The sequence below is a fragment of the Excalfactoria chinensis genome, chromosome 2 (genome assembly GCF_039878825.1).
Source record: "Excalfactoria chinensis isolate bCotChi1 chromosome 2, bCotChi1.hap2, whole genome shotgun sequence".
Lineage (NCBI taxonomy): Eukaryota > Metazoa > Chordata > Aves > Galliformes > Phasianidae > Excalfactoria > Excalfactoria chinensis.
Window position 1 is genome coordinate 63,060,997 of NC_092826.1, and position 27,906 is coordinate 63,088,902.

At 39.7% G+C, this 27,906-nt stretch overlaps 1 protein-coding gene across 10 annotated transcripts in view; it reads right to left on the reverse strand.

Annotated features, from left to right (window-relative positions):
- The window catches only part of FHOD3 (formin homology 2 domain containing 3), a 363,466-nt gene that overhangs the window by 185,922 nt on the left and 149,638 nt on the right, over window positions 1-27,906 (reverse strand). For all 10 annotated transcript variants that reach the window (XM_072327321.1, XM_072327323.1, XM_072327320.1 and 7 more), the window contains exon 4: window positions 9,959-10,026. In XM_072327321.1, coding sequence (XP_072183422.1) covers window positions 9,959-10,026 — 68 coding nt within the window. The remainder of the gene's footprint in view (window positions 1-9,958; window positions 10,027-27,906) is intronic.

Consider the following 27,906-nt stretch of genomic DNA (forward strand, 5'->3'; position numbering starts at 1 on the left):
AACAAATTGTTTACATAATGCTAAAGATAAATCTTTCTGAAGTCTGCTATATTTCCACAGGTTACATGCTGGAAAAAATTTACACAAAGCGCCATTATTTTCCTGCCACAAAAAAAGTTGCTTCACTTTCTAATGAGAATCAAGGTTTCAGAATACAGTTTCTCAACAGGATTTATTTTTTTTTTAAACTTATTTTTGGTTTAGCTAACAACAACTGCTGAAAGCTCTGTTCCAAGTATTTGAGGAAACTGGATTAATAACTGAATAATCACATTTGGATATGCACATGCATATTTCCCCTTTACATGGCTAGCAGCTGTGCATTCATCTGATGAATTATATCAAGATGCTTGCATGTGAGATTTCTACTGGAGAGAACATCATTTTTATTTATTTATTTATTTATTTTCCTTCTTTTCATAAGCTCCATTGTTTTAGGTCACTTGAGCATTTTAACATTTAATCCTTAATTCTCTCCTGTTTCTGTTACAAAGTAAGATATTGTCCATTTTATAAAGTTCACTTATATAAATAAGGAGTTGTGGATCTCCCCAGCCTGTGCTCTCCACACAACATGTTCTTTAGTGAGCCAGCAATCATGTTATCTACTGACTGAACTTTCTGAAAAGCTCCCCAGTACAAAAAAGACAGGGATCTCTTGGAAAGAGTCCAGCGGAGGGCCACAAAGATGGTGAAGGGCCTGGACCATCTCCCCTATGAGGAGAGACTTAGGGAACTGGGTCTGTTTAGCCTTGAGAAAAGAAGGCTGAGAGGGGACTTGATCCAGGTTTATAAATACCTGAGGTGTGGGAGCTATAGTGGCGAGGCTGGTCTCTTTTCAGTAGTGCGTGGGGACAGGACTAGGGGCAATGGGCTGAAACTCCAGCATAGGAAGTTCCGCACGAATGTGCGCAAGAACTTCTTTACAGTGAGGGTGACGGAGCACTGGAACAGGCTGCCCAGGGAGGTGGTGGAGTCTCCTTCTCTGGAGATATTCAAGACTCGCCTGGACGCCTACCTGTGCGACGTGGTGTAGGGAGCCTGCTTTGGCAGGGGGGTTGGACTCGATGATCTCTAGAGGTCCCTTCCAACCCCTATAATTCTGTGATTCTGTGATTCTGTGAAATGTTGCAATAATCCAGAGTAGAAAGGACTACATACTGGCTACATCCACAAGAATTTTCTTGCTAAGCACAAGCAGGAAAAGAAAGAAACACTGACTATTGGCATACAGGAAAGGACTGCTTTCACACAAGGAATGAAACAAGAGTTCATGCACTTCACCCTCTGAAGAGGACCTTCCCTCACTGCTTCTCATCCCACACAATCACTATTAAAAGAGATTTAAGATCTGATTCCTTAGGCTAGCTCTGATTTGGCCTCTAGACTGAAAAACACAACTTCTTAAAGCATTCACAGTTCACACTGGGATAATTCATGTAGGCAAGAGGTTAATACTGCCAATTCAGTGTGCAACATAAAGTGAAATTTAAGCCCTACCTGCTTCAAAGAGGAGAAGCATCCTCCTCTGCACCCCAAAACCTTGAGGGGAGGATGCCGACAGTGTACTGACACATAGCCTGATCATCAAGAAGGGCACAGAGTACCACACACTGACTAGTTCCAGGACAAAACTCTCAACTTTTTAAGAGAGGGAGCTAGGGAAATCTTCAATCATGGCTGCATTCATCAATCAGATAGCATATTGCCATTTTACATTAATAGCAGGACTGATGCCTCCTTGGAAATCCCTCTTCTTCAGATTCTCCTTCCAGGAACATATGTTGCATAGCAAGTGAGCAAAATTGAAACAGAGACACAGGATGATTCTGCTCAATGTGGAAAAAAAAAAAAAAAAAAAAAAAAATAGCAAGAAAAAATAGATGGGTGACTAAAATACAGCCCACTCACAGAAACTCCTTCCAAAAATGTAAGTAACATCTACTCTTTAAGAAGTGTTTTTCTGTTGTTGCTGTTGTTGCTTTTTAAGTCTCCTATAAAGTCAAGATAGGACCACAAAGTTGAGCTGATTTTAGGAGGATTAAGGGTTAGGGATTAGGCTATATTCACTGGGGGATGTAAATCAGTAGCAGGGGGACAGCAGCTGACTACTGAGGAGAGGGAGGAAGAAGGCAGGTCAAAGAGCAAAGCATGCACCACTGCAGGCATTTGCTTGTATATATCTCAAATGACAATACATCTGGACCTCTATCACACAAAAGTAAGATGCATCACACATTATACTCAAAAAGCTTCCTAGCTAACAAGCAAGTAAATGCTGAAATGTAAAATCTGGATTTCTTTTTGTTCAAAATACTATCAATGAAAGTCAGAACTGCCATCTACCTCTTGTGTTCCCAGTATTGCAAAGAGAACAGAAAATTCCAGGTCTTTTCCTAAGCATTCCTCTGGTTCTGGAAAACCCTCTAAAAATATGCAAAAAAAAACGACGACCCAACCCACAGCTGGTCCCTAACCTGACAACACCTAGCAGTGCTTGGAATGTGAGAGCACAAAGCTATGACCTGAACTCACTCCCACTACCTGAGAGCTTCACATAAGTTTTTCATATAATTTAAAATATGTATATTCAAAAAATGCTCTCCCCCAGTAGCAATAGATAATGAATAACCAGTTCCTCTTGGCCCTTCTTTCAGCTGCTTAGCTAGCAACATGACCCCAGAGCCTACATTAGGATATATAAATACATTAATATACATATATCACAATGAAGTACCCACAAGACTATTTTAAATTATTACTATCTGCCTTGAGCAAGCACAGCATCTGCTAAGTCACCAGCAAAATAATTACTCCCATTGACAAGACTACAGTAATGGAGTAATAGAAGAGTTATGCTGAGCTCTATTAGAAACAGAAATCCCAAGCCATTTCTGGAGTCCAGCTTTTTTATTGGCTAAGCAACAGGTTGCATTTTATAGATCAAGACTGGTTTGCAATGTTTGCAGTTAGAAAAGCCGATTTTGGCTTGAAAACTGAGTAAACATGGTCAGGAATTGATTGAAAGTGCATAGAATGCCAAGATTTAATTTATAGTTATTTTCCCACACTTTAAAGTTCTGCTCTTTGGACTCTAAAATCATTGATATAATTAAAATATTAGATTGCCAGTCCAGAAGTGCCTGATACCATCTAATTCAATAGTCTCTGTTTATTTCAGTCCACTTTAAGAGCTAAGTCACATACTGTGAACAAATCTGAAAAGAGATCATCCAGAACACATACGCACACATGCACACATATTTATACATATGCATCCATGAACGTGAGTTCTCTGAGTACCTCCAGAATGCATCACCATTTAAACTTCAGTTACTCAAGCATCTACATTGCAATTCTATACATGGATCAGTCAGTGCTCAAGCAGGAAACCACTGAACTTCTGCTCAGAGTAAGGGGCCTACTTTTAAAGCATAAAGAAAGCACAGCTCCCAGTCAGACAGAAGAAGAGTCCTCTCTTTCTAAGTGTTTTCACTCTGATCCTTTGTAACTTAGGAGCAAAGAAAAGGTTTTAATAGTTGCTATTACTTAAAAAAAAATAAAACACATGAAAATTAGAAGAAACTATTAAAAGAGCGGGGAGGAAAATAGTCTTTAATGTTCAGACTTTTCTGATATTTAATTGGTCTGTAAGAGAGATACAATTGGCACTTATTCATAGAAGGAAACAAAAAAAATGGTGACACGTTCATTGAATGTAACTGAGAATTACAAAGGATCATTCATATGCTAAGTTGATAAAAGATAATTTAAATTTTAAGGAGAGATGGGTGCTTAGTTTACAAGGGAAAGTTTTTCCCATACTACATTTATGTTCATGCTTAAAATTCTCACTTCTCCAGTTATAAAATCAAATTATTATGTTGCCGCCTGGTCTTTACCATTATCTCCAAAAAGTTCCTTCCCTTTACTCTGAAGGAAGTGTTTTGCTTCTTTAGTGACTCTGGTCTTCAGCTTCACTACTTTTGCATGACCTGACCATTTCATGCATCAGATGAGAGAGATGCAGACAGATTGTCAACCTTCTGTGACACTATGATGCTTCCTTTTAGGGCTTTCACTACCTAACACAGAAGATGCAAGATGCCATGTTTATATGAGAAAGAGCCCAGAATTACCATCCAGTTCTACCACTTCTAAAGCTGGACTACCTGTTTCAGCTGTACACAGCACTGCAGTGATGCAGTCCCTCTTTCAGAGGGAACTCTGTACTAATTCTTCAAACAGATTCAAAGAAAGAACTTTGAAAAGAAACTAATGATATTTCACTAAGCTGAATTTATTACAAATTTGTTACAAATAAATTTGCTGCTTTAAATATTTTATTATGAAGTTAACGAAGAGGTAGATAACTATGGAATCTTTTTTCCCAAATAACATTATTTCCCTGCAAGTGCAAGAAATGAGCACAAATCACACCTCAGTATAAGATTAATTTACATAATCATTAGCCAGAAAAACTTGATTTGCTTCCCTAAAGACAAGCTATAGTTACCCCACTGTAGCTTGGAATCAACACCAAAAAAATGTACTGCTGTGGCTGCCTCCATTTCTTTTATCCTTTCCACATATGTACTCTACTAGGTAAAACATACATTGAAATTATCAGTTTTATCAATCAAGCCGCTGACTTCATGGAGACCGAATTCCATCCTTCATACTTTGAATGAACAGAATATACATCAATAGACTGTGTTCTGCTCCCCCCCCCCCCCCCCCCCCCCCGCCCCCCTTCCTCCTTAATACTAGAACTAAAAACACTAGAAAAGCCACCTAGAGAAGACCCTATCAAACCTTTGATGGCATCTAAGTATCAGATTAAACAACATTCTTGCATTGTGCTACTTACCCAAGGAAGTAGTTAGGTAGCAGAGGTTTATCTCTTTTGTGACTTAATCAAGAACCCATCCAAATGGGGACAGGTGGCAGTTTGCCTTACAAGTGATGACAGAAGCCCCTAAATCAAGTCCCGCACAGCTTCAGACCCTGAGGAATCATCAGTCATCTCACAGGAATGGAAGGAGCAGCCTCCTTCCTGGAGATCAATGAAGCAAACACAGAAAACTTCTTCTGCTCAACTAAGAATGATTGATGACTCCTTAGCAGAAGTGTGTGACATTTGATTTCACTCACTGATAAGATTATGTCTATCCAAACATCTTTTAGTTAATGTTTTCAAGGCCCCTACATAGCTGTTCTTTGTAACATTTTACACAGAGCTCAATTGTGCAATGATTAATGAATTTTTTAACAATAGAAGAAAATTCTGCAAGGGAATTTCGCAACAGTGTCATCCAATATTCTAATCACAGCACAAAAGGGCTCCACAAGGAAGACAGTGGGAGATCTCCCACATTTGTTGAATGACACATAGAGGGGAAAAAAACGTCCTAAAAGAAAATAGGCTTTTCTTCCTTAATACTTATAAATACATCTTTTAAGGTTTGCATTCCAGAAAAGCTAATGTACTGATAGATTAAAAATACTTCCCAGAATATTAGGAAGGCATGCAGACTTACACATGACTATAGATTTCCATCTAATTGAAACATGATTTGTACTTTTCTATTTCTCTCACATCACATTTTTATACAGCTTTTTACAGCTTTTATACAGCTTATGTGATACAGCAGTATCACATAAATTGGATAGTACAGTTTAAAATTATCATATTTAAATTCTATTTTTCTGATTTTAAGATTGTTTAAGACTGAATTCAACATCCTAAGCAGTTGCACTTTTATCACATTTGGAATATCACAATCATGTACTGCAAAGTTTTTAGATCCTGATTTTATGTAGGTCTCTCCAAAAGCAATGCTTACTATTTCTATGGAAACTACAATAAAGAGCACAATAATACTGTTAGATAGAGCAAATTCTCAGCTACAAAACACTATTTTTCAACACAGCACCACTAGCTTTGCATTTTAGTCAGCGATGAACAAGAGCCCTCATACCACACCTGTAAATAACTGCAGCAGTGGAAGTGACCCAGTATTCCTGTTGCCACTGCTGAAATGCACCTCTCACTACCTCACTGTTGCCACATCCACTGGTTAGTTTCCATAAATGTTCAGTAAGTGTCAGTGAATGCCAGTGGGTGACATATTTTCCACATGGAGGAATTCAATGTCACACCTTTGCTTCATACACACTTTTATATCAGACATCATTTTGCCAGGTTGCCCCCCTGCTCCCATCTGTCACACAACAACAAAATTTAATGGGATACTGGTGGGAGGCTCAATCTCTACCTCCATGCCACCATCTGTCTCTGACATTGTAGGCTGTCATAATAAAACAGGAAGCATTACTTTTGGAGCAGTTCTTGTATAAGTACCATGTTTGAGTTCTGTCCTTGTACGCCTTTGGGACTTTGTTTGTTTGTTTGTTTGCTTTGCACAAAAGTTCACAAATCTCTGATAATCTCAGAAATATGTCAGAAAATACATCCAGAGTGAGCTAAATTGCAGTCCAACAGATTGTCAGTAAGATCTGTATGGGCATATACCCATGGTGTATAAACACATGCACACTTAGTTATTTTAAAGTCAAGTGCTCCCACAGTACAAACATTACTTTCCTTGCTTGTGGAGCAATGAAAAGTGTATTGGCAAGTCAGACGAATAATACTAGAGTGCAGTCCAGCAAAAGATCACAGCTATGACTATATTAACCCTTCAGAATGAATTACAACAATTGAATAACATTTCTGTCAAGGAAGAACGCTCCTTACACCTTTTATCATTTTGCCAAAAACAGCTCACCATAAGAAACCAAACAGAAATTCCAGGTCTGTACTAGCCAAATGAATCTTTCATTTAACATTTCAAACAAAGACCCTGCTTTTGCCAAACATTGTTAAGCTTTGCTGATGCTGTGCATAAAAAACCAAAAGCTCTGACTATTTGAAATTCTATTTGATGGAACACTTGGGCTTGTTCCCACTTAATGCAAATAAGTGACTGCACACTACCTTGAAACTCTTTAAATTAAAAATGATACTGATGCAGAGCTGTGCCAAATTAACTCAGCTATGTCGAATGATTATAAAAATATGGTGTTATGAACTGTCTTGGCACTGAAAGACATGATGAAATCTCCAAAACTTTCTGAAAGCCATTTAAAAAAAAATTAAAGACTGGTTTTGAAGTCAACATTTTATTTCTGCATCATTATAATGTTGAAGAATTTAAAATACTAAATACGGCGAGATTCAAAATTAAACAAATGTTTATGTTGAAAAGCAGATTTCTAATGCTAATTTCATTTCATGTCATGAACTAAAAATAAATTAAATATGACTATTTGAACAGCATTGTTTGGTCTATGTTACCTCATTATGTTAACATTTATTTTCCTTCACTAAGAAAAACCTACACATAACAAAACAGCTTATTTTTCTAAAATATGAAAAAATAATCTTATATTCTCTCACACTGTTCATTAGGAGATGAACTATGTACAATCATACTATGCCCTCAGTTATGCTACTATTAATTACAACAAAAGCTTACATCATATAGCATTCCATCTTCCAGTATTAGGTACACTACTTCAAACACTACCTCAAAAAACACGTGATACAAATACTATGCATCTAGAGAAAGTTTTGTCCTCACTTCACTAATTATAGCCTGTATTCTGAGGGGCATCCTTGATCGACAAGTTACCACAGTTCTACTAGATGTAGATACTTAAAGTAATAACACTTCATTCTAAAATTTCTTTCTTTATTAGGAAGCAGGGAAGTCAAATTATTCTAGGATAGTTTATTCTGAAACTGTCAAGCACACTTACCTCAAAAACTAAATTCACTCCTGTTGCATTTCCAATAAACCAGATTTGAATTTAAGTCTTTCTTTACAACAAAGGAGGCAGCGCCTCTTACACCAAAGGTCTGATTATCTCTTTTTTTTACAGATTCAATGTTAAGAGACTGACTTACCAAGACATAAATTAGAAGCCAGGAAACACAAGGATAATATCAACTACCTATGCAGCTTTTATGACTGGGTTCTGATAAAGTCTTCAGCTGTGCTACCACAGTTCTACTGTCCATGTTTCTGTAGAACCATGGTTCCTGCAATAGTGGAGTGTTTGTGTGCCACTCTCTTCCCCTTCCCCTCATTTCTCCTCAGCTCAGTCGACTGCAATTATTTTTATTAGATGGATAAATATTGAAACATTTCCATGGAAAAGCTAGTGAGATGGAAGACAGAGATCCTACTGGTGGGTCAGCTGAAAGCACTGTGCATAAAGTACTCGGAAATAAATAGCAGGTTTCAAAGATCTTAGATTTAAGAGAAAATGAAAACCCAAAGTGGGAAAAGTTTTGATGGGAGGTATGAGGGCTGCAGTAAGGGTTGAAATAGAGAAGCTTACTACTTACTGCTACACGTGCATGAGTGCTCAGATTAATCTATCAAATATATAAATTGACGGAAATACAAGTACTTTCCCAAAGCAGTTAAGGTGAACCAGAAGGAAGAAATCAGAGAAAATTCTTGGAAACCTGCCTCATTTCCTCTGAGCACACAGTCTACCCTTGCAGAAAGCTTACAGGGAAACTCAGTTTGCATCCTCACAATTCTCAAACAGTCTTTCCCCAGGAATGCTTTGAAGAAATGACATTATTTCCAATGTGCAACTACGAAATAACCAGAGCATTTTAGAACTGCAACTATGCAATTGCCTTGAAACTTACAGAAAATATTTTGTGTCTGGGAAATCAGCAATTCTGTGGTCTCAAAGAATTGTGATATGTTATTCTCCTTAGAATAAATGTTTATCTATAACAAAATAAAAATTTCTGAAGTAACAGCTCGAAACTTTTGTAACTATTTCACAGATTTGCACCTACCAACTGCAGTTGGACAACATTACAGATTGCTACTTCATAACAGATCCACTAATAAAGGAGAACAGGTGTTTTTCCTATTAATTTCATTTGTATTTCCTGATAGAGAATGATTGTGTCCGCTTAAATTCCATTTTAGGATCATATTTGCAGTATGCTCTGGATTCCACCTACTTTTTGTTTTCCCTTTAATGACCACCTTTTTCTAGTCAAGGTTTCGTTTTGGTCAGGCATCTTAACCAAGTCCATCTGACTAGCCAGCAAAACCAATCTGAAATCCAAGCTCTTCATCCAATTCAGTTTCATTACACCCACACCACTTATCTATCATATCAGCCCCTTCTCCACAAGACACAAAATCCTGCTGATCTGAGATCTTCCCTAAAATCACAGTATCACAGTATCACAGCATCATGCGAGTTGGAAGGGACCTTAGAGATCATTGAGTCCAACTCCCGGGATTCGAGCCTTCTGTGTAGCAGAACGGCACTTCTACCACTTGCACCACAGGGGGGATTCGAACCCGGGGCTCTGGTGTTGCAAGCAGCACTTCTACCACTGCGTCACTGGGGCACACTAATACAAAATAATCAAATGTATGCCTTTCTTCAGACATATCAGTCACAAGTAATACTCAGCTCCATAAAGTATCCCTTGGATTAATCAATAAATCAATAGTCCTAAGTTAGAACTGAATTCTATCATCTTTAGGGTTCTCCCACTACACCCTTGTTTCTTAAAGGTTAAGATGTAGCTTCAGCCTAGCTTGTTTTTCAACATTTTGTCTGTAGAAATGCTGGGCCACTATCACAGTAAATGGTTTCCTAGCTCTGCTTTTCAAATCCCTCTTTCAGTTCTCACAATCAAGTTTCCATGCAAGAGGAGGTCCAGATTTAATCTCTTCTTGGCACATCCCAACCAGTAAGTTGACCTTAACAAGCAATTGGATAATCACATATTACAAATAATGTCCTAAAATATTTTCCTCTGCCAGAACTGTAAGTTATTCCCTATCTAAAGATAAAATAAATAATAATAACATACGCATATATATTAAAGTTATTATTTGATCACCTGAAATATTTGCTTCAATGAGAAAAGTGCTCGTCTCAACTCCCGTCCATTGGAATTGTAAAGTTTTTCTGAAAGAAAACAGAAGGAAGTTCAATATTAACAAAACTGTCAGCACTGCAAACAAAGGTAGCACACACTTCAAAAGAATTGATGAGTAGAGCCCGTGCCCCATAAGCTAGACTGCTGTCAAAGAGAAGAACTTTCTTTTTTAATATAATAAACTTAGTCATTAAAAAAACAAGTAAAAACCGGGCTACTTGTCCATAACTTTGGACTGCATCTCCCAGGTAATTTTACTAGATGTTCAACAAGATCAGTGAGAAACAGTGTTATAAGGAAATTTTGAAAATACCTAGAAACATTCCTCTTTTTCATTAAGGTAAACTTAGGCTTTATTGAAAGAACCAGCTCAGTATCAAAAGATACAACTGAGAACACTCTTTGCTTTTGTTATCACAACTTGAGCCACTGAATCCCATCCTTGACTGCCTTCCCTCCAGACATTCTTTTCTTGTGCTCTCATCTTTCTATTGCTAATTCCTTTCTACAATGGCAATGAATGTTAATACCAGAAATAGCCGGACAGTCTGTACTAAGCATAATTCAAAACAGTGTTTTATTCTCATGAAAACCAATCTTGATCTTTTTCTAAATGAAGCAAAAGCCTCCTTTACATCATCCAGTACTGAAATGTATTCCCCTTCATTTATTTCTCTATCTGGGCATACTCACAGGAAAAATTTTATGCAGACAAAAGAAACTCTTTTGCTATCTTTATCCTGTCATAATATTTGTGCCTTTGGAAAAACTTCTGTGTTACATATCTTGTGTTTATTGTTGTGTATTTGGAAATGGATGGGTAGAGCTGAATATAAGGTTCTTTGAGTTTTTTTGGACTACTGCATTAACATATTTGACAGAGAGAGACTACAAACAACACTTTATACTGTCTTAAATTCCTCCACGTTGAATTGCACAAATGCAATATAAGGCCAATTACAAACCAACACCTAATCTTTGTGGCTGCCTTTGCTGCCCACAGTGATCCTCATGCAAGAGCCTGCAGTGCAGTGGGTGGCAGCAGTGGATTGGCAGCAGGTCATTCAACCAAAGTGGGCATGCTGGTGAAGTGGGAATATTCTTAAAAGAAAATAAATTTTTAAAATTCTAAGTTTTCTCTCTCCATTTCCCTTCCTATTTCTCTTTTAATTACTACACTACAAAATGAAACAAATTCTTCTCTCTTTGGAATTAAAAAAAAACAAAACAAAACAAAAAACCAGTCCAGCATTTGAGGGTTTCATGCATTTATAACTCAGTAATCATTTTTTAGCTTCAATTAAAGGTGGCAGATTTTAATTTTAGGAAAACATTTCTTATTCCCAACAGTCATCTTCAAGCAAAGGAAAAAGTGAAATAAAGCTTCAGCAAGGCTTAAAACTTTTTTTCTTCTGAAAAAGCCTTTGAAAGTTGTTTTGTTCATCTCTAATTGCCTTTGATTTCAAAGGCAGAACGTGTAGAATTGGCAAAACTATTATTGTTGCAAGTTGTCTCCTTCCTTGCACTGTTTATAGATTCCTGACAAAACACCGTAGGAATGAATTTCACTTCAAGCCATAAACTTGGAGGCATACTTTAATTACTCTAGCTTAAAAACACACTGGCATGTGAAACTACATTTCTTGGCAGGATAAAGAGTAATGTTGTCAGAAAAGCTTAAAGAATAATAAAGGCCTTTTAAGACCTGGTCTGTCAACTTTACATGCCATATTATACAAAATATTCCCCTTTGAAAGATACCTCCATCTGGCATTTGTTATTACTAATTTCTCTCTATTCATAATTCAGCACCATTATGAGCAGAGTCTCTCCAAACAAGGCAGTACATTATCATCTTAATTAAGAGAGGCACCATTTCTTTAAGTGCTGGCAAGTTCGTACATAAATATCAACTTTCTAACAAATGTCATCTGTTTTTTGTTCTTTTTTTTTTTCTTTTTTCTTTTTTTTTTTTTCTTTTTTTTCTTTTTTCTTTTCCGTTTTTAACAGGAACAATCATCATCTCAGCCTGGGGTAAAGGGCTAACAACCCATTGTTATGATCCTTTAGCGCCAATTGCTTTCATTGGTGCATGCAGATTTTTGGTACATCTCAGAGAAACAATGCCGAACATTTTTTTCCCTTGGTCTTTTCACAGAATATAACATCATCCTTGGCAGCCATCACAAACAATGCTCTCTCCCTCTTCATCTGCAGCAAAAATGAAAAATTATTACACGGAGTCTATAACAGGGTCTATTATTAAAGCTAAAGAATCAGTAATTACTGGAAATACTGCTTTCTGTAAAAGCAGAGGCAACAGGACAGCAGCACACATCCCAAATACTTGAGCTATCTATGCAGAGACAGCCAGTGTTCACAGTTCCCTCCTTGCATTGAGCTGACTCTTTTGAATTAGGTTGGAAATTCAAGTCTCTAACCATTTCACCTGATATCCTTGCCTATGGGTCAAAATACTGACTGTTTAACTCTTGTACTGCTGGCAGCCACCAGAAACATTCACAGAACATAACTCAAGCAGGTAAGTGAAAGACTAGTTCCTCAGAGCTCTGTTAGAAAATGCTTTTTTAGAAAGCAACAGTTCACTATGAATCTCAGTGAAAATAAGCAAGTCAAGTAAGACAAGGTCTATCAAAGGTTGCTTTCTACAGATTTGTATATTTATTATGTTTCTGTATGCTGCACATCAGAAAACTCTAAGCCTGTACACCATGTGAAAACTCTGGAGTGCTTGGGCTTATGGGATTCCCATTTGCCAACAGTGAATTTAATACCATGGGGACCTCTGGAGCTTGTCCCCAAAGGATCGGATTAGAACCGAGGCTGTGAAAACACACCAACAGAAACTCAAAGGCCAAAAGAACCAATAAGCTCTTTTGCTATGGTAGAGAACAAATCAAAACACAGAGACAGAATGGCACTTTTGCTTATGATGTTTTCACACTGAAGACAACACAGAAACTAGAGAAAGCAGACAGCAAATGCTTTTTAGCACTGGCTGGTTTACATTAGCAATTTAAAGCTTTGCTCTCTTCCAAACAGAATGAAAAGTAGCTTTCCTCATTAAGGAGTAGAAGTGACCACAGTTTCCACAGGCACATCCCTGACAGTGTCTTCTGCAGCTGAAACAAATGGTGCCTATGGCTTTGAAGCAGTCTGCCCTGCTACTGTTACTAGAACTAAAAAGCTCTGAGGTGTTCCCAGGGCGGCCCAAAAGACCCCACTCTGACTGGCATCAACATGCTGTATGCAAGCTTATGTCAGGACTGAATTACACAGAAACTGAGAGTTTGAACATCAGGCAGGAAGACACACTGCTATGCCACTCTTTAAAACTCTAGGACTACCCATCTCTTCTGTTAAAAAAAACCAATACCCCAAACCTTCAGTTCTCACACAGACCAGCTACAGACTGCAGACATACCCACTCCTATGCTTCAAGATTGGAGAAGATAAATTAGGTCAAGAAGTCTGAGTTGATTGAATGGGTCTACTTAATTATAAATGGACGAATTTCAGAAAGGTATGTAAGCTATGCTATTGCATTTATTTGTTGAATAAAAATAGTGAAGAGGAAAGGAAACAGTAGCACCTGCAGCTGCAGAAAAAAGTTTAACCGTGATTATCTAGATGATAGAGAAGTCCCCTTGAGGTTTCCTTTGATGGTAACTAACACTAGAGGGCACTGCTTATTTCTTTATTTTAGGAGAAAGATAAAAGGCACTGTCCCTCTTTAGTAGCTTCCAATTGATAAGGTAGTACTGATTGACTAAACTGGGACTCTGTTACCCTTGAAATTCTACTTTTCATTTATAGCCTAAGGGATGCTGGAGAAACTATAAGGCTTCAGCACTGACATCCTTAAACATTCAACATCAGAGTAAACTCTTCTGAAACCACAAAGTAGAAAAAACTGGTACTGGTATGGTACAAACTTCATAAGCTTCATTCTTATTTGCCATCCTGTAACTAGAGTCACATTTGTTAAATCATCCTTTGCCCCATATGGCCTACATGCATCCTCTTGAAAGACAATGACAGTGCTTACTCACCACCTCTTTCTATAAGTGGGATGTCAAATAAACTGGGCTTGTGATAATAGACACGTGCACAAGAGGCTGCAAGCTACAAGTGCCTCCCTTCTTGCAGTCATGGTGCTTTGTTTGAGAGAAAGCTTCACACTTTAAAAGAAAACCATTATTTATTACCCCGGGGTTTCTGTTTGTTTGCTTTTACCTCTGTAAAAATAACTCTCCTGGAGAGGAAAGAAAAACAACACACACTAGATGAAAAGGGATTTTTCTAGAGAAATTCCACTCAGACATGACAGAGGAGGTGAGACAGTTCAGTCTGCAGTTGGTATCTTTTCAGAAGGCATGAGAAGCCTTAAAGATCTTTATTTTATCAGACCACCGGTAGCTTTCAAAAGGGACTATATATTTTCAAAGACGAGTGTCAGAGGCTCAGATTTCATTGAGAATTCAATTCCTTAGACTATGTGGGAAGTAGGAATTTTTTAAAGAAAATAGAAATTGGCCTTTAAATTCCTAATGAAAGTTGGGACTTTCTTTCCACTTTCTGTGTGAAAACAAGTTTTTTGTTTTAAAATCCACAATTAAAAAATAATAAAAAAGAAAAAACTGTCTGAATATTGCTTGGCTCAGTGCCATGAGCTACACCTGACCTCTGACCGACAGGGCACCATTCTCCTCCCTTCCTCTTCCATCACACCCATTGAATTAGTCCCTGGGATATAGTAATTTATGTAGCATCAGCCTTTTGAGCTATTGGCAAAGGCTCATGAACATCTGGCTGAGCACAAATGGGAGTTGCTCTGCTTCACTTGCTGCTGCCTGAATGACCTCAAGATCTCCTATCCATGCTTCTTCCCTTTAAGCTATAATTTCAAGATGAAGCTCCCTTCCTAACAAAAACATAAAAGAGAGATTAACTCTACATTTGATTACATTAGCAGGGCACCTGGTGCAGATCTAATTAAAAGACATTTTAAATATTTCCTGCCATTCACTGCCCAAGTCCTTGCATGGGACAGAAGGAGTAATATTCTCTCTTCCATTAGCAAACCGACAGATGCTAAGAAACTAACATTTCATTTCTTGTCCCTGCAACAATGATTAAAGCACTTTTTGTCTAGAATGTCCAGTAGAAAGAAGTAATAGTGAATCTGACTTTTAGAATTTAAATCAACCACAGTTTTGCACCAGCACTGGTTGTGGGGGAGGGTAAACAAAGAATGAAGTTGTTTATTATGAAAATAAATAAATAAATAAATAAAAATAATGGAAAGGCCGAGAGCCACACCTCTAAATTTATTACCACACTACTTCAATTTTAAATGGGTGTTACTCTGAATGAATTCACACAACCATAAAGGTAGGCTAAAACTGGAGCAGAACGACAAGAACTCAGGTGCCTGGATCCCATCCTGAAAACAGGCTCCAGGGAACTGCCTGGTAGACTTCACCACACTAACTCAAGCAGATGCAGAGGTACCTACAGGACTGCAGATCCCTAGGTTGACTGTATATAAAAGTAATTAGTGCAGTGTGCCATTAATCCTTATACATCAAGCAAATTAAAGCAGTACTCTAAGAAAGAACCTGGTCCAATGCCAAGAAGAGCCTCAGTTGTTTTGTTTTTGTCCGCAAAGCCTAGCAGTCCATTTGCTGGCAAGATAACGTGCACTCCTTTTACTCTCAGACCCCCCTAGAAGGGGATTCACTCATGGGCAGATTGCCCACTAACAAATTTACATAATTGCTGCTTCTGCTGAGATCACTTTGTTTTGCATATTACGAATCCTTATTTTTTCTCTTTACCTGATCTTGGTTTTATTTCCTTTTCCTGTACAAATAGTTAGTTATGCATTCATGAGTGCAGTGTCACATGTAAACTCTAGCTACATATTCTCCCACTAATCCAGGGATAAACGCCAGGCACTTGGCGAGGAAAAAGGACTTTTCCACAACAAAGTATGAGCTGATGAAAAGCAATGGGCTGCGTGTATGTCACTCCAAGCCCAGCAGTAGAAGCGAGATCCCACCTTACCGTCAGTGCTGACCAACCTCGGGAATTTCCTCACTGCCTCCTGAGGAATGCTGCCAGCCTCACAATGAGGACAAAACCCACTGCAGTTCGTTTTCATTCAAAGACAGAACAGCTGCTTGGCTAATTAGCTGGGACAGCCCCTCTGCTCAGCATGGGGTTCTCTGCCCCTACCCCATGAGGCAGATCCTTTGTGGGGCCTGCATATGAGTAGAGCTGTGAGCCTGCATCTTTCTTCCCTTTCTCTGTGAAGGATACACCCCTGGGGAGTGAGAGGAAAGAAAGCCATAAAAAAGCCTCAGATATCGTTCCCTGACTTGCCCTCTGCCCTAAGCCAAAGGCTTAAAGAAGAAGGTACCAAGAGCCAGCTGTGGGAAGGAAGCATCTGTAAGCACAGGGCAGCCTGTGGGTTGGGCTGCAAGGTGAGATTTCTGCTTGCAACGACAGATATCCCATACTGCCAGAATTGCAATGCAGCTCTGTACACTCGCACCTCAGGTTTTCCAACAGCTTTTATAGAAATGCAGTGCATTCCCACAGTGAAAGAATGCAGGGTGGAAATCCCACTTGGGGAAGAAGACTTTGAACTGAGGGGTTTTTGGATGATTTTCTGAAGCACCAGTCATCCTACCTACACCTTCTGTCACAAATGAATTAATATGAAGTTGTCAGAACAATTTTAATTCAGCGACAAATGTATCTACTTCTCCAAGTGTCACTGTCCTCCAAATGAAGAGCAAAAACCAAGGTTCTTGCTCCTATATTGCCGAGAGATATAAAAGACAGTTCAACTATTTGGGGAAAATGAAGTAACAGTAAGAAAGCTCTAGAGAACTGAAAAGAGAAATGAGGATCTAGAGGACAAGGAAACAGAGATGAAAAAACAGAATCATAGAATCATTGACTGGCCTGGGTTGAAAAGGACCACAATGATCATCTAGTTTCAACCCCCTGCCATGTGCAGGGTCACCAACCAGGACGTGCTCAGAGCCACATCCAGCCTGGCCTTCAATGCCTCCAGGGATGGGGCATCCACAACCTCCTCAGGCAAACTGTTCCAACGCATCACCACCCTCTGAGTGAAAAACTTCCTCTCAATATCTAACCTAAAGCTCCCCTGCCTCAGTTTAAAACCATTCCCCCTTAGTCTATCACCCTTGTAAACAGCCACTTCCCATCCTGCTTACATGCTCTCTTCAAATACTGGAAGGCCACAATGAGGTCTCCCCAAAGCCTTCTCTTCTCCAAGCAGATAAACCTTTAGCCTGAATTTCCCCATAGGAAAGCTTTGAGTTACTATTCTTTTGCTCTTGTAGCACATCCACATGCACTGGAACTAAGAAGAGCATTTATCACACTATCCATATGCACTACTGCACACAGATGAAAATCACTTACCCTAAAAGGAGATGCCAAGATGCAGCAGTTATTTACATAGTGAAGGACAAAAAGGAACCTTATTTTTCTCCTGGATTCTGTGGGTTACAGATATGGAGGCTGATAGGCTGGTACTCCACACACGTACATCTTCTCATGCTAAGAATAAAGGTAATCTTAAAGCCAAATGATGTAAAAACTTCCTTTCACTGTTTCCATTTCTAACTTACTTGGTGTATTAAGGCCCTGTTTACTCACTAGTAACAAGGAATGAAATACCAGCTGATGTGGGCTGAGGACAGTGTGAACCTTGCTGACATAAGTGGTCTGGTGCTTTTTCCCTTACTTTTATACCTCTGCACTCACTATTATATTCCCTACTCAGTTCTGCAGAAATGCTGCTGCCAAAAAAAAAGATGTGAGTGGTAGAACAGCCCAATAACAGAAGAGCATAACAGTAGGCTATGCATTTAAATTATGAAGCAAGCATTAGAATGGGACAGTAAAACACAGTCTAAGAGGGATGCTACTAACTGCACAGGAAACAGAAACAACATTTAAATAAAGGAAAAAAAGACCCACTCAAATGGTTAAAAAAAGCTCAAGCATTTCACAGCAAAAAAATATTTATCTTTTCTAGAACTGGTTTTCATGGACTAACTGAAGCTGGGGAGTTCTCAGGAATCATTGCTGGTCCAAATCCAAAAACCAGCATCTGCCCTTATTTACAAGCTGAAGGCTATGAGCAAACAGGGACAGCAAGGCATCCAAATTAGTTCTCTCACATTTTTCCTTTCTGATTTTGCAAGCCAGTATAGAGAATTTCCCTTGAGTTATCCTTCATATCCAGTACGATGCCTACTGACGTATTCTGAATGCTGGAGGAAAGAACAATGGCAGTGAAGCACAACATGCAGCCTCATCAAGGGAGTAAAGAGCTAGAACAGACTGCTCAAGCAGGTTTTCCTTCCTTCCACAACATAAAAAGCAACACTAGAAAGGCATGTTTGAAAGTAACAGCCTTGCCAATGTATTACAAAAGAATAGATCTCCTCTGCCTGTTCAGCATATTCAGTCTCGCTATGGAAGCACTGCAGCACATTTCCCTGCTTGGATTTATTTAGATGGGTCCTCCTCACTTGAATGCAAAGGGAGTAATAAGCTCTTCAATCCTGAAATGCAGGAAACAGCATTTAAGTTTGATAACTTCTTAGGAGAGCACTTTCATACTGCCAAAAATGCTGTGAATGCTCTTTGTAAGAGTCAAAGGGTTACAGAAGGAAAAAGGCTAAGGAACGAGGTCAAGTATTACAGAGCTGTATTACAGAAGGTGGTGATGGCAAAGACTTGAGAGGTCATCTTATTCATCTCCCTACTGATGCAGAATTGTTCCCTGGATAGTAATACAGTAGGAAAGTAGTTGTTATGCTAAAATATAGGTTACATCATGCAAGTAAATGTAGCCAGGGAAAATTGCTAGAAAAGAAAATAATGTAGAAGAACATACTGTTTTCTTTAGAGATTACTGCAACCAGTCTGAGGATAAAAAATAATTAGAAAGAAACCTAAGTCAAAGCAAATCTTCAACCTTTGTTTCAGTTTACAACTAGGTCTTTGAATTGCTGAATTGTATGCTTGTGCTTACACAAGGACATCAGTGCTTTTTGGATTGCAAGCATTTAATAACATGATGCCGGTCAGTATTTGAGTTTTCTGGTTTCATTCCATTTAAAGCATACTGTGCCAACATGTTGCCCTGCACGCTCAGCAAATATGAGTAAACAGACAGCAACAAGAGAATTATACCAATCAATTACCAAAAAAAAAAAAAAAAAAAAGAAAAAAAAAAAAAAAGGCAAAAAATGTAGGCTCACACCTGCTCTCCTGAATTGGGTTTTATCCGTGCTGACAGCTAGGAAAGAGGCAGAAACATCTGAGCTCAAAGAGACAAGTTTCTGCCAAGAACGTGAATGAGCTCCTGAGCTTATTTTGCTGTTGCATAAGACTTGCCAAAACGGGTCAGAGGATAGCTGTAAGACCTGGTGTGTTCCAGCGATCCCCATCCATCCTCAGGAAGTGCATCAGGGTTCTCCAGCTGAAAGACCTCTGGGGACTCAGCCTCCCAGTTAACTGCAGATGTTTAATGCTATCAGAAGCTGCTTGAAAATGTAGACAGTGGGCTTAGACCACTCATCTGAGAATAAGGCAGCAGGCAAAAGAGACAGTAACAGCAGGGAGTGATGATAGAAATCTGATAAAGGCACTGCTTCTCAGAGCATTGCTGGTGATTGCAGTGGTATTCCACACCCTTAAATCATAGAATCATAGAATCATAGAATTACTCAGGTTGGAAAAGACCTTGAAGATCATCAAGTCCAACCGCAGCCTAACCAGTAGCCTATCTCTTAAAAAACAACCACAAAACAATACCACAACAACAAACCTCTGCTAAATCATATCCCTGAGTACCACATCCAAGCGGCTCTTAAACACATCCAGGGATGGCGATTCAACCACCTCCTTGGGGAGCCCATTCCAGTACCTAACCACCCTTTCTGTAAAGAAGTTCTTTCTAATATCCAACCTAAACTTGCCCTGGCGCAACTTGAGGCCATTTCCCCTCGTCCTGTCACAAGTCAGTAGTGAGAATAGACCTGCCCCACTCTCACTGTAAGAACCTTTCAGGTACTGGAAGACAGCAATAAGGTCTCCCCTCAGCCTCCTCTTCCTCAGACTAAACAGCCCCAGCTTCCTTAGTCTCTCCTCATAGGGCTGATTCTCCAAGCCCTTAACAAGCCTCGTTGCCCTTCTCTGGACCTGCTCCAGTACCTCCATGTCCTTCTTGTGCTGAGGTGCCCAAAACTGGACACAGTACTCGAGGTGAGGCCTCACCAATGCTGAGTACAGGGGCAGGATGACTTCCTTAGTCCTGCTCACCACACCATTCCTGATACAAGCCAGGATGCCATTGGCCTTCTTGGCCACCTGGGCACACTGCTGGCTCATATTCAGCCGACTGTCCATCAGCACACCAAGGTCCCTTTCCGTCTGGGAGCTTTCCAGCCACACCTCCCCAAGCCTGTAGGATTGCCTGGGGTTGTTATGACCAAAATGCAGGACCCGACACTTGGCCCTGTTGAAACTCATTCCATTAACCTTGGCCCATCGATCAAGCCTATCCAGGTCTCTCTGTAGTGCCCTTCTCCCCTCAGGCAGATCAACACTCCCTCCCAGCTTAGTGTCGTCTGCGAACTTACTGAGGTTGCACTCAATCCCCTCATCCAAATCATCAATGAAGATGTTAAACAGAAGCGGCCCAAGCACCGAGCCCTGGGGGACGCCACTTGTGACCGGCCGCCAACTGGATTCCACTCCATTGACCACAACTCTCTGGGCCCGGCCATCCAACCAGTTCTTCACCCAGCGGAGCGTGCACCCATCCAAACCACGGGCAGCCAGCTTCTCTACCAGAATGTTATGGGGGACAGTGTCAAAGGCCTTACTGAAGTCCAGGTAGACCACGTCGACAGCCTTTCCCTCATCTACTAAGCGGGTCACCTTGTCATAGAATGAAATCAGGTTAGTCAGGCAGGATCTACCATTCATAAACCCATGCTGACTAGGCCCGATCCCATGGCTGACCTTTAGTTCGTCCATGATGATACCTGAGATTATCCTTTCCATAACCTTCCCAGGCACCGAGGTGAGACTGATGGGCCTGTAGCTGCCAGGATCATCTTTCCGGCCCTTTTTGAAGATAGGCGTCACATTTGCCAGTCTCCAATCCACCGGGACATCCCCAGTCAGCCAAGACTGCTGAAAAATTATGGACAGTGGTTTGGCGACCACATCCGCCAACTCCCTCAGAACTCTAGGGTGCAACCCATCCGGCCCCATGGACTTATAAACATTCAGCTTTCTAAGTAGATCCAGAACCATCTCATCACGGATCACGCAAGGCTCTTTTGGTTCCCCCTTCCCGTCTACCAGTGTAGGGGGCTGCGTTTCCAGGGAGTTACAAGCATAACTATTGAAGACCGAGGCAAAGAAGGTATTAAGTACCTCAGCCTTGTCCCGATCCTCAGTGACCAAGTTGCCCTCAGAATCCAACAAGGGATGGGGATTTTCCTTAGCCTTCCTCTTGGTATTGATGTGTTTATAAAAACATTTACTATTCTCCTTAACCTTAGAAGCCAAGCTCAGTTCTAGCTGCGCCTTGGCCTTCCTAATTTTCTCCCTGCACAGCCTCACTACAAACCTGTAATCCTCATAAGTAGCTCCCCCATTCTTCCAGAGACCGTAAACTCTCTTTTTGTTCTTTAGATCAAGCCAAAGGTCTCTGGTCAGCCAGCCCGGCCTCCTCACCCGTCGGCTCATCTTTCGCGATTTTGGGACAGTCAGTTCCTGCGCCTTTAGGACAATTTCCTTAAAGTATTCCCAACCTTCCTGGGCTCCCACACTCTCCAAAGATACTCCCCAGGGGGCCCTCTCAACCATAGTCCTGAGGAGGTTGAAGTCCGCCCTCCGGAAGTCCAAGGTGGCAGTTCTGCTGACTCCCCTCCGCGGTTCGACAAGGATCGAGAAATCTAGCATTTCATGATCACTTTGTCCCAGACGGCCTCCAACCTTTACATCCCTCACCAGACCATCTCTGTTAACAAACAGCAGGTCCAGAGTTTTGTTTCCCCTCGTCGGCTCCTTCACCAACTGTGTCAGGAAGTTATCTCCCACACACTCTAGGAACCTCCGAGACTGTTCCCTGTCTGCTGTATTGTAATCCCAGCAGATGTCTGGGAAGTTGAAATCCCCCACCAGAATGAGGGGGAGTGACCTTGAGACCTCCCCCAATTGCCTATAAAGCATCTCATCCACCTCATCATCCTGGGTAGGTGGCCTGTAGCAAACTCCCACAATAACATCGGTATTGTTGGCCTTGGTTTTTATTCTGATCCATAAGCTTTCAACCCTGTCATCATCATTATTGATTTCCACGCATTCACAATCTTTTTTAACATAGAGAGCTACACCACCACCTTTCCTACCTAGCCTATTTTTTTTAAAAAGTTGGTAGCCCTCAATCACTGCACTCCATGTGTGGGAGTCACAAATCCCAGAGTCCACATTACATGAGCTCACGAGAGACACTCCAGGCTTTCTGCCAGTCACTGCACATTCTTAAATGGCCAAACACGGACACAGCAATTCAACTTAGGCTTTACCAATTTTGAAAATAGAGCATTTCAACAGACCAGGTCTTTGTTCTGCTAAGTATTACACAGCCACGAAGCAAAGAACAGTCCCTTAAGCAAGTCTTAGTTTCCAGCTGACACAGTCTCAATAAAAAGTGTTAGACTGGTTAATCAGCTCTGGTTGAGGAAGCTGGCCTGTCCCTTGCCATGCGCCTTGACGTGTTTTAGGGTTCTTATTAATAGTAAGGTAGCTTAGTCCTGGATATCACTGATCTGTTTGCCTTCAGTATTCACCTCATTGAAGTCACAGGCATACTTAAAATATACAGATCAAATTGAGAAAAATAGAAACTATGCTACAGTTATTTGAAAGACTGTATGCAAATCCAAACCTTTAGTAGGTTGTATACCTAAAGGATATAGTTAAAATAACAGAAATCAAGTTTAAAAAAGCTGATTTCTAGCCTAAAAGAAATTAAGAAATCATCAGATCTGTGAAAGGACAGAGGGTAGCACAAATACTCTAAGATGTCAAAACAGTTCAGGTGCACAGATCTCCCATCACTCTGAAGTTGCTGGGACAGATGAAAAATGCACCAATTTAACAACTGAAAGGAAAATTCCAATAATAAACTAGAATGGGTATGAGAGAAATAAGTCAAAGTGGGCCTCAATTTAAATCCATGCTGGTGCAGGATTCTCATCTGAAGTGGATGCCGGCTGGCTGACTCATTACTGCTACCTGTGCTACCAGTGCCTTCCAGCCAGAGAGACATGAGGAAGCAACCAGAGAATGCAGCATAGGCAGCAGGATAAGCACAGCAGGCTGACAGGCAAGGTAACACAGTGCAGGAGATAGCAGTCCTGAGCTCCATGTGCCAGAGCACACAGCCCTACCAGACACCTCACATTTCCAGGAACAAGATGTGTGACAATGGCAGCATGATTGGATATACAAGAGAATATCTGAGCAACACTTTCACTTCCCTACACCGATATAGCAAGAAAAAAAAACTCCATAGTGAATGCTTCGCTCAGTTGCCTTTGGAAATGAGTAAGTTTGCTTAAGTGCATGAGCCTCACAGATATTACATACCACTGTGAGAGACACTTATGTGAATAGCAGGTTTGGATTCAGCCTCTGATAGAGAAAATTATTGCACTTCCTCCCTCACCACCAAAACCAGCTAAAACAGAGACAGGAATGATCTTTTAAGCTCCACATCCTGGAAACTCCAATCCCTTAAGCTGAGGCTGAGAGCTACAGAAAGTCAGTGCTGGGGCATCAGCTTTGCATTAGTAGGGGACCTTGTTCCATTGACAGCCCTGATACAGCCTGCTCTTCTGTGACTCCAGCCAATGAAGGGAGTGAATGACTCCTGCCACTGAGGGCTGCTTGAGCAGCAGATCCTGTCCCCAGACCTGATGAGCTGGGATCACACTGGCTTGTTAAGTTCCAGACCCAAAATAAAAGTTTAGGGAAGGATCATCAGTGACAATTACGTAAGAAACTATATGAGGACAAGATTAAAAGTATAGAGTGCTACTCTGAAATGAAATAAACAATGTCCAAATCCTTGTTTTCCTTATCAACAGCACTGCATTTGTTTCAGTGGATTATGAACTATACACCTTTTTGCAACTGAGATCAAGGGACTTTTCAATACATTTGTAAATTTACATTGCCAGAAAATGCTTTTTTCTTGCCTTTTCAAAATGCTTTGGATATGGGTTCCACAGAGGAACTTGCAATATCTTTTGTTACTTTTTTTGTCCTGTTCAAGACTTAAATCATTCTTGCAAGACAAAGAGAATGAAACAAATAGGTAATTAAAATCTGTACCCTTACATTTATACACTGTGAACTTCAAAACACATGAATTCATGGTTGCAATGTACCTTCCCCAACTGCAGCAGCGATATTATGTATACACGTGTATGTGTGTAAATATATGTGCATATATATATAAATACACACACAGAAATGCCACAACAGTTTAGAAAAAAAGAAGGGGGGAGAAAAAACCAAACAAACATAGCTTTGGGACCAGGGTTGCTTTTCTGAAAGCATGGCTGCCCAACTCCTTCCCAAGGAACAGCATACTGCCCATTAAGGGAAGGAGCTCCCTTCAGCTCATGAGGTTGACAGTACCAGCAGCATTCCTAGATTAACTAGCTTTACTTTCTTGTGAAGTTTCACTCTCTAGCAACAGTTTTCCTGATAAATAGAATTTAAAGGAAAAATCCCTCCAAGTATTCTTTTCTTTTCCCTACAATTTAGTTCTGCGCTGATCCAAGGCAATTTCATGCCTACTTCAAACCTGCCTGGAATGCACTGCTCAAAACAGCTGAACAGCCCAAACAATTGCTTTCAGTATCAGCAGACTTCTATGTCTGTACTTGTTAAAAACAGTAATAATAGTAAAAAGTTATATCTGAAGCATCTTCGAAGAATCTTTCTTTTACCCTCCACAGAGAGAACACTATACTCACAGTGCTACTCAAACCATATATCATCCATTTATATTTTCAAACATTCCTGAAGCGCAATCTCTGTTTACCATACTGTACTGCTCTTGGCCTGAACTTGTTTAACACATGTTAGCATTATTTATCTGGAGTCATTTATCATGGTTGTAAAACATCTGACATACGATGGAGCTTTTCCAGTATATATTGTGCCTCTCACTTAACTAAACCGCTTATTATTTCCACCTCTAAGTAATTTGACCAAAGACACACGAAAACACTCATCTAAAATACGTTTTTCTCTGTTCATTATTAATTCAGTCACTGGCTGTAAAAAGCCCTAGCTACTTCCCTAATTAATCAAGGAAATACAAACTATAAACAGGCACACACATACTATATACACACAAAATATATACAGACATTACTTATACATAATATTATACCTATTGTAATGTATATTCGTATTATGCATGTGCATATAATTTGGACATATCACAATCATAAAAAGGCAATGGTTTTCTTTTAGAAGATTCCATGTGCTAAGCTACTTTTTAGTAGCTTAATTGCCATGGGGAATGGAAATTTTAATTTGTAATATAAATTCAGTTAACTGCTAGGCAAAGTGTTTCTTTATGCAAAAGTTCCCTCGGTGCACTTTCCTCCCATTCTCTCATGGTTACAGGGAATGTGAGTATCACAGTGGCCCTCCAAGTGACACCCTCTGGTTCCTCTGCTCTGCTCACAGCAATGGCAGAGCTCCCATCGCCTAAGCCCAGATATACAGTCAAACCACACAGTTCTGGTTCTGTTTCCTTTTAAACCCATCTTCTGCTACTTCAGCATAGCTAAACTACAGCCTCTTCACCTGCTGAACAGACCTAAGAAGTAGCACCTGACCTGTGCAGATGTTTCCAGTTAAGGCCATTAGAATCTTTATGGGCATTTTCTCAAGTCCTTCTACCAGCAATGGGATTTCTAGTGGAAACTTAAAACTAATTTAATAGTTTGATAACATGCTGCACTCTTCATCCCTCTTAACTTTCCCATTTGTCTCAGCAAATACACATGATCTGCATTTCAGAGCCTCAAGAGCACTACAGGAAAATCGAGAATCGATAAAGATGAGATGTTTGGCTCCAAAGTCTTGAAGACTTCCTTTCTTTTCTTTTCTTTTCTTTTCTTTTCTTTTCTTTTCTTTTCTTTTCTTTTCTTTTCTTTTCTTTTCTTTTCTTTTCTTTTCTTTTCTTTTCTTTTCTTTTCTTTTCTTTTCTTTTCTTTTCTTTTCTTTTCTTTTCTTTTCTTTTCTTTTCTTTTCCTTTCTTTTCCTTTCTTTTCCTTTCTTTTCCTTTCTTTTCCTTTCTTTTCCTTTCTTTTCCTTTCTTTTCCTTTCTTTTCCTTTCTTTTCCTTTCTTTTCCTTTCTTTTCCTTTCTTTTCCTTTCTTTTCCTTTCTTTTCCTTTCTTTTCTTTTCCTTTCTTTTCCTTTCTTTTCTTTTCTTTTCTTTTCTTTTCTTTTCTTTTCTTTTCTTTTCTTTTCTTTTCTTTTCTTTTCTTTTCTTTTCTTTTCTTTTCTTTTCTTCAGACAATACTTGAATACTTGTCCAGGTCAGCTATTTCTATTTGCTTTCAAAATAACCCAATTTAGGATTATATCAGTTGCCCTAAATTATTGGTTATAAGCAAATGTGGACACTACAATTAAGTCTTCAGAAATGTGACATTTTGCCTTCTTGCTTTTTCTACTTTACTATCATTCTCAGCTACAGCTCTACCATTTCCATTTACCAAACTGCAGCATATCACAGTTATGATGATTAGGGCTGGCTGTAAAGTCTGTCAAGAAAAAGATATTCAAGCACTAATAATGATACAGAAGTTATTCACGCATCAGCATGTTGCTCAGTCTTTCTTCAGGAAGCGCTACACCAAGTTATTCAACTGATCTTACATTACTCATCCACAATACTGCTGATAATGACAAATAATATTTATTGGGAGGCAATCACATAAAGACTGCATCTCACTGTGCAGCAAAAGGCAGTCACCCATCACAGAGCTGCTAAGACAGAAATAAGTCCCAACTCCCCACTGTAGGCACCTTTTAAAGAGCACTCGTGAATTCGCGTACCTCATGGCTTCAGGGAGGAAATACTGTGATAGATTCAGTATGATTTTTACATAAACTACTTTATTTATGACAGAAGTGTGCATAAAGGTACTGTAACACATGAATTTCCTTGTTGGTATCCACACTGCTAAACTAAACCTAAGTATATACTTTATATATAAGTTAAAAGAATCAGTTAATTGTGAAGTGGAGGCATTCAGCACTCAGCCCTGCACAGCCCACTGAGCTGACCCTTCCCTGAGAAGGTGAGTTGTGCTCCATGACATCCCACCTTGATGGCTGCATCAATAGGCTTCCAACAATTCTGCCGAGTTTCCCATCCACTTGATGGACATGACGTATGTGCCCACTGTGGCATCCATGCTACACACATTCACCATTTTAATGTATGATTTTGGAATCAGGGATTTAAAATTCATAAATTCACTCAGTGCAAGCATTCACTGTGGTATTTTGGAATCAGATTCTACAACTGAAAATAAAAACTGTTTTGCTTTTGTACCAAATACAAGTACTTTACTGCCATTTTTTTTTCTTGTTTCTTACTCAGGGAAGATCTGTCATTGTTCCCTCTTTGTGTGTGTGTGTGCGTGTGCGTGCATACTTTACATTGCTCATTAATCATACTGACAAGTATATAACTGTGCAACTAAAAGCA